The sequence below is a fragment of the Antedon mediterranea genome, chromosome 4 (assembly GCF_964355755.1).
Source record: "Antedon mediterranea chromosome 4, ecAntMedi1.1, whole genome shotgun sequence".
NCBI classification, from domain to species: Eukaryota; Metazoa; Echinodermata; class Crinoidea; order Comatulida; family Antedonidae; genus Antedon; species Antedon mediterranea.
The window spans coordinates 30,032,469-30,047,678 of NC_092673.1; the positions used below are offsets into that span (position 1 = coordinate 30,032,469).

The window sequence follows — 15,210 nt, forward strand, 5'->3', positions numbered from 1 at the left end:
AAAACTTTCGCCATTTTCGCAAACGAAAATTTCTAATCAATATGGTAAGCATCTCTAAAATGATGATACCATACTTACAGTATCTCTAATATTATGATATCATAAGGTGAGTCCCGTATTCATTCTGAACGTAGGGGAATGAGCTGTTAGGAGCTCATTGTACTAAGCCTCAGCATTATGTGGTAGGGTGGCCAGTTCCTTTCCACGCCGCCTTTTTTCTCCCTAGTATTTTCAACCAGGTACTCATTTACAGCTGAGTGGACTGGGAGTTGTCGGGAATTGAACCCAGGTCTATCTGTATGACAGTCAAGTGTCCTAACCACTCGGCTATCCAACATACATATTTCTAAAATTATGATAGCATACTTATTTGTAAAAGTATGACTTTGTTTGATGTTATTATTTTTAATGTCTGTATTAATCCAGTGACGCTCCTTTGAAATAGATCGATAAATTGCTGTTTAATGTTAGTGATGATTTTGAAATATTTATTTTAAGCTCATTGTTTTACTGGTATATTTAGACTATCTGATCAATAATGACAATGTCGTGTCCACTTATTTGTGTACAGTATGTGGCGTTATTAAACTAGTAGAATCAATCATATTGATTTATTAATTGTTTCAAAAACACATTCTTTGTTGCATGCAAGCATTTATGATATTAATATATTATAGTTGTACAATGAACCATGATTCTCTGTCATAATTCCATTGGCCGTAAATTTGGTGAAAGTTTATATCAATAACAAAAACCTATTTTAAGCTTTTAAATTGTTAAATGATTTTCTCACTTTTTATAACAACTCAACCTGAAATTCAACAGATATGACGTGAAAATGTGCTTTTGCAGTGATGGAGCCAAGAGAAATAAAATGGTCCGGTTTTCGCAAGAGCGGAGAATAATCTATGTTCAAGCCTCTGGGTTGTCAAAGACCTTTGTGAAAAAGTGGTCAGATTGAAACCTTACCAACCGTACTGGTGGCTAAGTTCCCGGTTTGGGTTTGCCATTAATTACAATCTTAATCTTAATTAATCATAATACAATTGTAATTGTAACGGATCCCATTGTAACATACACATTTAGTTTAGTATACTATTTTTGTGGCACAGATACAAGGGTTATTCTATAAATTTTAGGGGACACATTTCACTCCCTAAGCCTTAAATAAGACTGAGCATGATAAATTATGAAATAGTTTATCCATCCTGTAATTTGCAAGTTACTCACTGTTGGATGCGTATGGAATAAAAAAAAATAATAAAAATAGTAAATCCATTATGCAATCCTTTGTAGAAAACTGCTAAATCATTAAATGTTAGCGTAACAGCGTAATAAATGGTAAAAAGTACAAGAGGTAACCTGTACATTAAGGTTGTCATGGAACACTGACCCTTTTCAAATTGATCAATAAATTTATTGTTAAATAAGTAAACATGAATATGTTTAATGACCCAGAATATATTCAGGAAGGCGTCAGTAATAATGCCACTACCCACATTTCATACCTGAACATTTTGTTCCATTATCAAAAAAGAAAAATAAATAGTATTTCATTACAGTGAGTAAATATTTGATCAAGCGAATTTGTAATCATTAATTGAAAATGTTTTTCATGGATTGTGTAATTTGTATGTTTGCCCGAGATCCGTTTAACACACATGAATGTGTATTGACCCAGAATTGATGTGACGAACACGTAGGGATTGGGAATAGGTTTATTATAATGATGACATATAGGAAATGTATGCTGTTTTAACCTATCTTAAAAGGCCTTTGGCAAGTTCCAATTCATTCTCTATCCACCTGTTGTAATACTTGATTATTATTACTGTGCTTGGTAAATAGTTTATTGTACAGAATACAATTGTTCGGTTTACTATAGAGGATCAAAACATTCTTGAGATTTGAACTCCACCTCAGGAGCCGTGGCCTTTGTTTGCTATTGTTGTGTATGTATTATTTTTATATATCTCCATGTATGTTGATCTGATCAACAAGTGTTACTAACTTAACTGACTAACTAATAATAAATGATTGAAATATACAAGCAACAACATGTATTGTAAGAATACTGTTTGTTATTATTAAAAAGCATTTAATTGTATCAAAACTCCCCTTTTACCAATTAAAATGGGTATTAACATTTTTACCAGATTGTAGTTTATTGTAATCTTTGTGTTCATGATTTCAGCAGATTTTTTTTTAAACTTCTAGAAACTTTTGCCATTTAATTAACTGCTAGAACTAGTCTAATGTAAGATACTGTACCTCCATGCATAATCAATACAATTATTGTTAAATGTTGTATAACAATAATATAATAATTAACTCAATTACTTTATTTCATTTTTTAAACAAAACTTACTATGATTGTTTTATACATCAATTTGGAATCTTCGTCATCTCGTTGTCATCCATGTCAACCGAAAGTGATTTACATATCTGTGAAAAGATATTAATATTATCATTCTTATTGATGTTGACATGTACAGTAGTAAACTACAATTAAAACCAAAATGAGTGGCTAGTGTGTAAAAGTAGAAGATGGATTCATATTTTGATTCCGTATTTTACTTGGCTATCCTTTATAAAGGCCAAGGCCGGTGTTAATGTTGGGGGATGGTTTAAAATGATCTAAGTTAAGCCGGCTGTATGCACCTCAAGGGTAGATAAAAATGATCAGTAATCCGGGAATTAAGGCATGAATATCACATGTTAAGCGTTGTTACTGCCCACTAACTTAGCAGAGAATCAACTAATTCTTAGGATTTATTACGTTTTACAGAGAATATGTTCAAAGTAATTTGTGGTTTAATTTTTTTCCAAAATATGGTTTTATCTTGTGTGAATATGACCAAAAAGGACAATAATTTAAATATATTGTTATTGATGCGGCTTAATAAAAGTAAATAAAATTCCATAAGAAGAATTGTTGAATTTAAGGGACAGTCTCAAATGTGTTCCTCTCGTATTATGATATTTATATACATTGTCAGATATTTCAAGTTTGAACATTGTGACTCAGAATATTATATAGTATTTGAAATGCATTTGCCTTGGTAATGTAGATAGCCCACTACAATATTGAATTTTGATATTATTTTTCTTCTTGCAATCATATTCTATTAAAAATAAAGCAATAAAAAAATTATTTAATTTAATATGCTATTTTAATATCACATTATAGGTATTCACTATTCCAAAAACTGGATGGATAAATCTATTTACCTGAAAAAAATGCAATTTAAAGTAAATTGTCGGTCAGACAATGGTTTTTGGTTGAAATTAAACGTTTCTTTTTCAAATAATTAAAATGAATAACAAAATGGCCTATTTAAAATCTGATTTTATTAAATATTTATTTTCCATATTTTTGGGGACAATACATCTTTAAAGTTTTACAACAAAATTGCCAATATGGAACATACAGTATGAACTAATAAACTTTAAGAAGATCCTGAAATTTATTTTCCTAATAACAGTAATACAACGTAAACGAACATTTTCCCACTTATAAATTTAGACAAAATTACTTGAACCTACTGTAACATAGGATTCAACATGCTCTTTGATCAGTACATTTAAGCTCTATGTACACTAAAAAGTAAGATATGCCCAAATATGGTAGTGATATGACATCAGCATGTCTATATATGGGCCAATTACATTTTTTTTGTCGTATACAATTTGATAGTGTAGACAGAGCTTTAGGCAAAATAAAAATGAATCGTTAGTTTCACATCCCCACTACATGATCTTTTACTAGATAGCTTCTGTTCTTTAAACAAATGGCAGTATTCAGTAAAAGAATTCATCAATTCGTTGCAACTCTACTTTTAAACTATTATTCTCATGTTTAGAGTAACGAGATAGCAAAGCCTTTCAATTCATCAGAAAAAAAATCCTGGATGTGAAACAAACAAATGTTTTTATTTGTTTCATGCAATTTTAATAAAATGCTATTTAACAATAAAATTTGAGAACTATAGCAACTATTGTTGTATGATCAATATAATGTATGTACATCGACAATAATAAAACGGTTATTACCATTTCACTGGAGGATAACAAAGAAAAGAGGCGGAGGTTTGTATGTGGTGCCCTTGACATACCTTTCTGCCTTTATCTCGTTACGAAACATGATTAATTAATGCAGTTTCGTGCATCAGCAAACACATGCTGATTATTCTTCGTGTTGCTCAGCGATTTATTTCCGCAGGTTCGTACATTCAACTGAATAGGTTTAGTGAATGCTTCAATTTGTTTACGTAGATTATCACACTGTGAAAAAATATGATGGTAAGAATCATGTGTTTTATTATGAATCATAACTATATCAGTATATTTAAAAATAATAACTTTTCGCTTTTTTTTTTGTATCTCCATTGAGATCCAGCCACTGATACCCACAGCATTGTCATTTTTTCAGTTATTTGCCTTTGGATTTATATTTTAAAATAATAAATAATGTATTTAGGTTATTCTATTAGGTTTGAGCGTTTGCACTGTGAAATCTGTAAAAAAAAGAAATTTTTCACAAAATGTCAAATTTACAGCAATTTCTAATTTATTAATCTTCTGTTAATGGTCCTAATTGTAATTTAATTAGGAAGTTTTTATAGGTTTACATAGTTTACATACAGTACTCCAATGAAAGTACTGTATACAAACAGGACTGATTTTGGAACATAACGTCATCATAAATGTGTTTCTTTATTGATGATAGATTATCATATCATGTGAATATTCTAAAATCTTTCAGAATGTTGTAACTTCCGAGTCCATTGTACTTTTTTTCAACCTATAGATTTAGATAAATAGGGTAAAGTGCAAGTCACTGAAGAAACTGAGCATGTAAAACATTTATAATTATTTTATATAGCATTCTGTATAGCAACATAATTTTAGTGGTTATTTTACGATTAAAGAACAATAAGTAACATATATTATTAACAATTTGCAACCGCTTCTAATGGCATTTATATAACAATTTTATTGATTTATACTTTAAACTATTCATTGTGTTTAGCTTTTTATATTATTCAGAATTCCAAATAATGGCCAGTTCGTGTTGTTAACATTACAGTAGTTGTCATCACAATTACGTTTTCATAATTTACATCGTAAACAATTTTTAGCGATGTAGTAAAATAGTGTTTTTTTGTTACAATTTTTACGGTTTTCAATGTTTTTTATATCGAAAATGAAGAATAAATTGTTCTCTATTCAATGCTAGATTCTATTATGCTATTTCAACCTTGATAATTTCAAATATAATATTGAAGATGACATTAGTCATTATTGTGCGCTTTGGAATAGCCTTTAGTTAATACTAAATTTGTTAAAACATTCACCGATACATAATTATACGTACGTTTCAATAATTTGTGGGAAATTGAAAGTTTAATTGATGTGAAAATTAAGAATGCAAAACATTTTATATATGCTTTTGTGACAACATTATTGTTGTACAGTACTTTTAGGTAACATGATAATGATTTATTCACATACTTACTATAAATATCACATTAACGATTAACATATCTGATCTTTATCATGTGACATTTGTATGTTTTGTTAATATTTATACATACACATGTGATTCTCATGGTCACTGAAGTGTGACCGCCCACGTTTGATGCCCAGGGTATGATATCAACAAACTTCGTACTTTGATTAACCTTTCCAGAATTACATTTGTTTTTCTTGGATAGTAGAAACAAGCTTCCTTGCCAAACATTAAAAATAATGATGCACTTTTAGTATAACTGTTGTCATGAATCATAGTAACTCTGATCCAATCCAGGAAAGGGTTTTACGAGTAAATTATAACAAAAGTCCGAAATCCCAATAATACTTGTAGTGGTGGTGAATCTATGATTTTAAAACTGATTGCCTAAAATTGTGAAGTTAAGTGTCGAGTCTTACTCTTTTTTCTTTTACATCTATTTTCTTTAATTTTTTGCGTTGTAATTTTCAAAATTTAAGGGGTCAGGGAATGCTAGGTAGAGAAATAGTCCAAAGTTAGGTTTTCTGTAACATGGTTAGAGTTTATCTTATTGGTATACATAACCTTTGTACTGTTATTAACGGAGATAGGTGATGGATGAGGTAATATCTAGTGTGCCAGTTGGTAAACAACATAGTTAGTACTCACAGATGTGTGAATGCTCATATTAATTCATGTTTGCCAACTTGCCGCGGATATACTATACTTATCCACTTTCCAAATTATAAAATGATGAAGATTTAAAGCATCGAAGAAAGGAAAATAAAGTTCAAAATTTGTAAATATATATTAATATTATATATTAATAATAATATAACAACTATTTTATTTAAAAAATTAATGCAATTACTATTACTAAATTAGGAACATCCAATAATAAAAAAAACCCTTACAAGCAATTAAACTCAGTGGTCTATGAACTTGAACTCATTTGGAGGTCGTGTGTTCAGATCCTGCCAGAGAATCACTTTGGTTTTCCAAATACAATTATCAGAGTAGGATAACATCTTGAGGAGCAATTAATTATTACTGTACTGTAAATATAAGATTACATGATGGTGTGTATTCATTGGAGTTGAGTTTTAGTTTAGGATCTGCATTATTTTTTGTTGCTGTTTCTAACTGAATACTCGACATAATAATACTAGAGACTATGATGCCATATCAAATTATGTTAACCTAATTCGATTATGAAAGCAGCATTTTGAGTGGGCATAAATTCTGTATTGTATTCTATGCAATATGATGGTTTTTAAATATATTGCTATTATGTATCTTTATAATGAAATTACACATGAATAATAAACCTTTGTAGAGTTTGATGACCTTTTGTTGGAACGCTACGATTCACTGAACAATTGCGCAAATAATTTTGTATGACAGGGACGCCATTGAGAGGCTTTTTCGCGTGATATCATTTTTATGGGAATGTAGCTCCTGAACAATAACAACATTACAGGGTGTGATAGAATTTCAACAAAGACAATCATTTGAAATAGAAACAATTGAACTGGAACCACATGTATAATACTGTAACATCTCTACATGATTTGATATCTCAACATGTCGTCAAGAATGACTGAATTACATAAATTATCAATGAGAACAGATCATTTTATCCACTGTTAGTTACTTCATAGCAATACCATTTCTGGTATTTTAAACAGTACCTTACCAGTACATATAATATTAATACAGTATTTTAAAATCTGAATTTTTAGTACATGTTTCAGTAGTATCAAGACTGAACTTAATGGTCCATATATTGTACTATCAAAGTTTAATTGATTTAATTAATTTGATAACAAGAACATAGATTTAAACAGCAGCCCAAGAAATACTAATATTCCTACCAGTGTGTTATTTCCTGCAAGAATTTATTCTGAGCAACAAATTTATGTCAACTATTTATTTCATGTGGGAGTAAGCCTGTGGAGAAGCATCCTGTTTGCCAGATCGTGGAGGAAATGTGCCTGCCAACTTTAAATGTATTGGCCTGTACTTCCTATGAACTGTTGGCCTCGTACAGTAGTATAATTAGTAAAGTCATACAAATCTAAATGTTTTAGACAAACATTGAAGCAAGGGGACAAATGTTATACAATATAGACAACCGCAAAGCAATGGTGACAAACATGATTCAAGATGGTGACAAACATGATTCAAGATGGGACAAACATAAAGCAATGGGGACAAACATAAAGCAATGGGGACAAACATGAAGCAATGGTGACAAACGTGAAGCAACGGTGACAAACGTGAAGCAATGGTGACAAACATGAAGCAACGGTGACAAACATGAAGCAATGGGGACAAACATGAAGCAATGGTGACAAACGTGAAGCAATGGTGACAAACGTGAAGCAACGGTGACAAACGTGAAGCAATGGTGACAAACATGAAGCAACGGTGACAAACATGAAGCAATGGTGACAAACGTGAAGCAACGGGGACAAACATGAAGCAATGGTGACAAACGTGAAGCAACGGTGACAAACATGAAGCAACGGTGACAAACATGAAGCAACGGTGACAAACATGAAGCAACAGTGATAAACATGAAGCAACGGTGACAAACATGAAGCAACGGTGACAAACATGAAGCAACGGGGACAAACATGAAGCAATGGGGACAAACATGAAGCAATGGGGACAAACATGAAGCAACGGTGACAAACATGAAGCAATGGTGACAAACATGAAGCAACGGTGACAAACATGAAGCAACGGTGATAAACATGAAGCAACGGCGACAAACATGAAGCAATGGGGACAAACATGAATCAATGGGGACAAACATGAAGCAATGGGGACAAACATTAAGCAACGGCGACAAACATGAAGCAATGGGGACAAACATGAATCAACGGGGACAAACATGAAGCAATGGTGACAAACATGAAGCAACGGTGACAAACATGAAGCAACGGTGATAAACATGAAGCAACGGCGACAAACATGAAGCAACGGTGACAAACATGAATCAACGGTGACAAACATGAAGCAATGGGGACAAACATGAAGCAATGGTGACAAACATGAATCAATGGGGATAAACATGAAGCAACGGTGACAAACATGAAGCAACGGTGACAAACATGAATCAACGGTGACAAACATGAAGCAACGGTGACAAACATGAAGCAATGGTGACAAACATGAAGCAATGGTGACAAACATGAAGCAACGGTGATAAACATGAAGCAACAGGGACAAACATGAATCAATGGTGACAAACATGAAACAATGGGGACAAACATGAAACAAAAGGGACAAACATGAAGCAACAGGGACAAACATGAAGCAACAGGGACAAACATGAAGCAACAGGGACAAACATGAAGCAACGGTGACAAACATGAATCAATGGGGACAAATGAAACATGAATCAATGGTGACAACATGAAGCAATGGTGACAAACATGAATCAATGGGGACAAATGAAACATGAATCAATGGTGACAACATGAAGCAATGGTGACAAACATGAATCAATGGGGACAAATGAAACATGAATCAATGGTGACAACATGAAGCAATGGTGACAAACATGAAGCAACGGTGACAAACATGAAGCAATGGTGACAAACGTGAAGCAACGGTGACAAACGTGAAGCAACAGTGATAAACATGAAGCAACAGGGACAAACATGAAGCAACAGGGACAAACATGAATCAATGGGGACAAATGAAACATGAATCAATGGTGACAACATGAAGCAATGGTGACAAACATGAATCAATGGGGACAAATGAAACATGAATCAATGGTGACAACATGAAGCAATGGTGACAAACATGAAGCAACGGTGACAAACATGAAGCAACGGTGACAAACGTGAATCAATGGTGACAACATGAAGCAATGGTGACAAACATGAATCAATGGGGACAAATGAAACATGAATCAATGGTGACAACATGAATCAATGGTGACAAACATGAAGCAATGGTGACAAACATGAATCAATGGTGACAAACGTGACGCAACAGTGACAAACATGAAGCAACAGTGACAAACATGAAGCAACAAATTTAGTACATTATTATTAGTACAATTAAATTGTCCTTGGATAGATTGCTGGTATTATTAAAAATTGTTCGCCAAGCAGTATCAAGATATCATTTTATGCCATTTACATTTAGTATAAACAACAATGTTTAGTATGAGATTAACAGACAACTCTAGTGTACCCTCAACAATATTATTTTTTTTAATTGCACCTATTAATTTTTAATTTATGCGATGTGGTTCAGTTTAATGTACTTTAGTACATTTTTGATAATCCAATAAATTTGAAAATCTAACTTTTATTTTAGTCTCTGACAATTCTCATTCAATTAAATTAATTAATAAGTGACCTATATTATTAATTGATATTAATTATATACACAGTTATAAAAGCAGTACCAAGAACATTTTTAGGAAACCATTTTCTGATATTCTTTCATTGGTAGAGGTATTTCCACAACACAATGTTATGTAATACAATGTTACAAAGACAGTGTTATCATACTACCAGCAGTACTGTAGTAGATTGTAATGATATAAGATAATGATTATTCTATGCTTAGATTAAGATTCCAAATGTTGGGACATTAATAGGAAATTATCATTGTTGCTAAGATAAGATAAGTTAATTATGTAATAACAGTGAAAGGAGAATTGAAACAGGAAGTCGTAAGACCAGTTCCTAACCGCAGTTTGCAACTTAAAAGCCTCAAATGTTATTTAGAAATTCAGGATATAAAATTAATACTTGTTCTGGAAATGAAAAGTATTTTTCCTGCTTGGTGGTATAATTTATGTGTTTGTACAGTATGTAGCAAGCTAGAAGAAGGTGTAGTTTATGCAAATTGAACATGTTTGACCAATGAGTTGGCTGAACTGTGTATTTTCACTTGACCAATCACAGCTGCCAGTTGTGTATACCAGTTGAGCCAATCAGAAATTAGGTCAAACAGGTGTGACCAATGAACAGTTAGTATTGAATGTAATGTCCGAGGTATCGAATTAGATGCATGTAGATGACATAGGTATTGGATGGGTTTTAAACATGGTAAGAACATTGTTACCAGTATTATTTTTAATAATATTTGATATTGTTTTTATTTCCCAACAGATCCTGGAGTTTAGTCATAGCTAATTTAACATACTCAGATATATTAATGTTTATTCTTATATTATATTATTGTTCATTAAATTTGTAATATTTAATATTATTAATGGTTTTTTTTTCAGGAAATAATGATTTACTCTACTACAGTATGATTTATGTTTTTAATATTAGGAACAATAATATATTGTTGTAAAATTCTGTGTTTCTAATTCATGTTTTTTTTTCAAGTATTTTCTTAAATAATAAAATATGTGGTTCGTTACATCTGGTATGTTATATTACTGAATATATTTCTTGATATTCAGAAATCAACTAAAAATGATGAAATTTTTTCTGAGTACCTTTAGTGATATCATCAAATAGCGTTGACTCAACTTAACTCACTTTGTATTTAAGTACGGTCACTCACCTGACACAAAATGGTATAATAGTCACCATTAGATAAATAAAATGAATGACACATAGCAACATACTGCTATTTCGCAATAAATGTTGAGAGTGCGTATGTTTCTGGCTAAAAGCCAAATTTGATGTACTTATTCAATCGTTAGGAGCCCCTGTCATTACTACCACCATCAAACAATGACATATTCTCAATTTTAATTCACATTCAGAAATAGGATACACGTTGTTTGTGTTCCCATAAATAAACCTCTTGATTTTGTTTGCTATTGTAGTTGGAAGAAACGGATAATTTCTGATATCAAGTTTTTTAACTTAATTTTACATATGATTTATTTATTTATTTAAAAATAATTGTTGTCAAAATATAGTGGTGATATGCCTAAATATGGTAGTGATATGACATCATCATGTCCATATATGAGTACATCACATTTTTTTGTCACATAAATACTAATAGTTAATAAAGTAGACAGAGCTTTATACAAATGCTAATTAATATAGCAATTTGTTGTAGGACAAAATATACCGAGTTCTCAAATAAAGGGTTTGATACTATACTGGAATTACATTAAAAAAGTGATTTACCAAATTCTTGTGTCTAAATTTAGTCACAATTTTGGGGATCCGATTATACTAGATACGACAATCATTCATAATTCATCCTTGAATTTTCAGAAGATAATTTTCTCATGTGCTACGGAAATAAGATGTTTATATAACCACAATAATGACTGGTAAATAGTGGTAAATGTGGAAGTACTCTCTAGTGAACATTGAAAGTAACAGGATGTTACATACCTTTGATGACATGCTTCTGCCTCGGAACAATACATTATTAAACTTTCCTGATTTACTCGTGTGTTATTCAACAATAGTGCAAGCATACATTTTTGTGTACTTTAATTCAATAACAACAAAAATAAAAAAAGTTTGCACGTAAGGAAATAAGAATAGCATTATTCATGAATACCGTCATTACATTTGTTATGCTTGACTCGATGAATAAAATGTGTTATTATATAACCCACTCACTTTCTTTCACCTTGTGTTGTAATAGCGTTTCGTTTTTTATTCCTTAAAATTGAAACGACAAAATCTTAAGTATAAGATTTATAGATTTACCGTAACACAATACACCCACTCTCACTTTAAGTTATAACTTAAACGTTCGACTCGGCCATTTGACCCGCTCAACTCGGCCATTTGACCCGCTCAACTCGGCCATTTGACCCGCTCAACTCGGCCATTTGATCATGCTACATTAGAAGAAGAAATTCACCATTTATTAGTTTGTTTGAAAACATTTATGTGACATTTAACAATAAAAACACACTTGTGTAAGGAAGGAATATCGGGTTACAGCGTTGTTTACCATCAGAAGCCAATCATCGTAATTATTACATTAATAATACGAACATTGAACCCTGAGTCATTGTGTTTGCATTTAAACAACATCTTTGTGTCGTTAAAAATGTATTTCGAAATTCTGAATACAACAACTCATCGTACCGAGAAAAATAACGCATTGTATCAGCTGTTAACATATTTTACAACATGACCACCTTCACCACATGCCTAATTAGCATATCAGGTGTTCAAATATTGATAACAATAGGTTTCTATCCCAATAGCATCCTTTAGGCAATTCTATCTGATTGTGGGGGTCAATGTGCTTACAATATTTAATGGTTAAGTACTGAATGTCCTCGTGAACTTGTTGATGTGGTTATATATTCATGTTTTCATTCATTTCAATTATTAACTTCCTTCACATCACAAGTGAACTTTAAATCTATAACCCTTTTTGCAATGAGATTTATACATCCTGAAAAGAGGTAATTTTGGCAAAATCGTTTACTCTGTTGGTTGTTTTAGAAAGGTTAGTTTAAATTTTGTATTTGTATTGTATAAACACTTCTTCATCTCTCCCCCCCCCCTTTTCTTTTTCTTTCTTCCCTCCCTCTCCTTCTTCTCTCCTCTCCCTCTTCTCCCCTCTCCCTCTTCTCACCCTCTCCCTCTTCTCCCCTCTCTCTCATCTCCCCTCTCCCTCTTCACCCCTCTCCCTCTTCACCCCTCTCCCTCTTCTCCCCTCTCCCTCTTCTCCCCTCTCCCTCTTCTCCCCTCTCCCCTCTCCCTCTTCTCCCCTCTCCCTCTTCACCCCTCTCCCTCTTCACCCCTCTCCTCTTTTCCTCTCTCCCTCTTCTCCCCTCTCCCTCTTCTCCCCTCTCCCTCTTCTCCCCTCTCCCTCTTCTCCCCTCTCCCTCTTCGCCCCTCTCCCTCTTCGCCCCTCTCCCTCTTCGCCCCTCTTCCTCTTTACCTCTCCCTCTTCACCACCTCTTCTTTTTCCTCTTCTCCCAATCTTCACCAATGTCCCAGTGATTTATTCTCCTCTTCCAATTTACTTTTAAAAAATGTTGATAATATTTATTGATTTATGTTTGCATGTTTGGATGCTTTAAGTGTTGGTGTGTCATGACTTACTGTATAGCGACAGTGGTCCTCCAATATCTCTTACAATGTGATGTTTTTAAATGTTAAAATAAATAAAATAAAATGTTCCATTTCATTTATTCAATTCCTTTCCATAGTTATGAACAATCATCTTAATTTAGAGTCTTTTGCTAAAAAAATTTTTTTTTTACTAAATTGAGAAACTGAAAGATTAATTATTATTCCTTCACATAATTGTAGTTTGTGATCAATAAAATACATTTAATGCCTGGGTTATATGAGATAGAAACATCCAATTACGTATTTGTACGAGAATTACTTTCATTAGTAAACCCAAACCACATTGCTGAATAGATCTAATGACAACTTTAATTAAAATTCTTCTGTTGGCAATACAGTACACTGTTTATGTTCAACAAAAACACATTTTCCATATGTTTTAATTATAATATTCTATTATTCAAGAACAACAATAATATTACCTTGACACTGCACCACAAAGGATAATATAAATTATATTAAAAAAATATACATATCATTCATCAAATTGTATAAAATAATTTTTCTTTTTTTTTCAAAGGAAAAATACAATTTGCATGATAATAGAAGAAAACTTGATTGTTTATTGAGAACATTAAAACAAATATAATACAATGCAATTTTTTATTTAATGGCTTTCCTGTCCATTCATGATTAAAACCTTGCCTTAAATTATCAATTTTATCACTTCCCATTAAAATCCTCCAAAAGCTTAGGATGAGGGCTTGGCTAATTTTATGATAAAAATTAAAAATTAATAAAGAAAATATAAATAAAATGTATATCAGTAATAATGACTTGGTTTAGTCATATACAGTATTATTTAATTATATAATTTAAATAATATTATTTTGAGATCCAATCAAAATTATTTAGTATCATCATGAACATTATTTCAATAAAGAAAATATAAATACAATGTATATCAGTAATAATGACTTGGTTTAGTCATATTTTATTATATAATTTAAATAATATTACTTTGAGATCCAATCAAAATGATTTAGTATCATCATGAACATTATTTGTTTTATGAGAATATATAATGCTGAGCTTTTGGTTTAGGCAAGGGCCTTAGCCTCACAGTAGGTTTATAAATTATTATAACCAATAATAACAAAAAAACAAACAAAAGGATCACTCCTAAACAACTACGTCACAAAGACATTATTTTCAATGTATATTGAGCTTATAAAGATTATTATATTAAAATTAACTCCTACTAGGTCAGGATACACCTTATACCATTTCCTAACATTCAAGGTCTATAAAGTGTTACCTTCAACCTATGAAATGCTCTCTAACATTTCGCAATTACGCACTGGTTATGTTTAAATAACATAGTATAAACTGACTTCAAATAACGAGAGGCAAGCCATGATTTAACCTTTCGATCTTTATTTTTATTCCTGATAATGATAAATTAAAGATTCAAACGTTGAATCATGCACTGCCTTATGTTATTTGGAGTCAATTTCTTTTATCAATTTAAATTCACCAACAAAGTTGGCCTAGTTACCTTTCCTTAACTGGTTACATTTATCACGCACTGAATTTAATATCTGGTTTTTTTTATGCACGATCTATATATGCTGCAACATTAGCCTAGTTTATACACACATATGTTGTTATGTGATTCATAAATGTTCCTATTAAACCAAGCTATTAGACAATCTAATTTTG

At 31.8% G+C, this 15,210-nt stretch overlaps 1 protein-coding gene and 1 long non-coding RNA gene across 6 annotated transcripts in view; one reads left to right on the plus strand and one right to left on the minus strand.

Moving 5' to 3' along the window:
* Positions 1 to 15,210, plus strand: part of LOC140047252 (uncharacterized) — a 40,798-nt gene that overhangs the window by 12,252 nt on the left and 13,336 nt on the right. The window contains exon 1 of one of the 5 annotated variants that reach the window (XM_072092158.1): positions 1,262 to 1,952. The exons of 2 other annotated variants lie outside the window; for them this stretch is intronic. Coding sequence is in view for 2 of the 3 variants with exons in the window: in XM_072092155.1 (XP_071948256.1) it covers positions 10,531 to 10,572 (42 nt within the window). In the remaining variant the exon portion in view is untranslated. Of the gene's footprint in view, positions 1 to 1,261; positions 1,953 to 4,117; positions 4,303 to 8,973; positions 10,573 to 15,210 lie in introns of those variants that run through there. 2 more of the 5 variants (XM_072092156.1, XM_072092155.1) reach the window with 2 other exon arrangements.
* LOC140047254 (uncharacterized) overlaps positions 1 to 15,210 on the minus strand; it is an 81,984-nt gene that overhangs the window by 11,553 nt on the left and 55,221 nt on the right. Inside the window, exon 2 of the long non-coding RNA XR_011844919.1 lies at positions 2,369 to 2,445. This is a non-coding gene — a long non-coding RNA (uncharacterized lncRNA). The remainder of the gene's footprint in view (positions 1 to 2,368; positions 2,446 to 15,210) is intronic.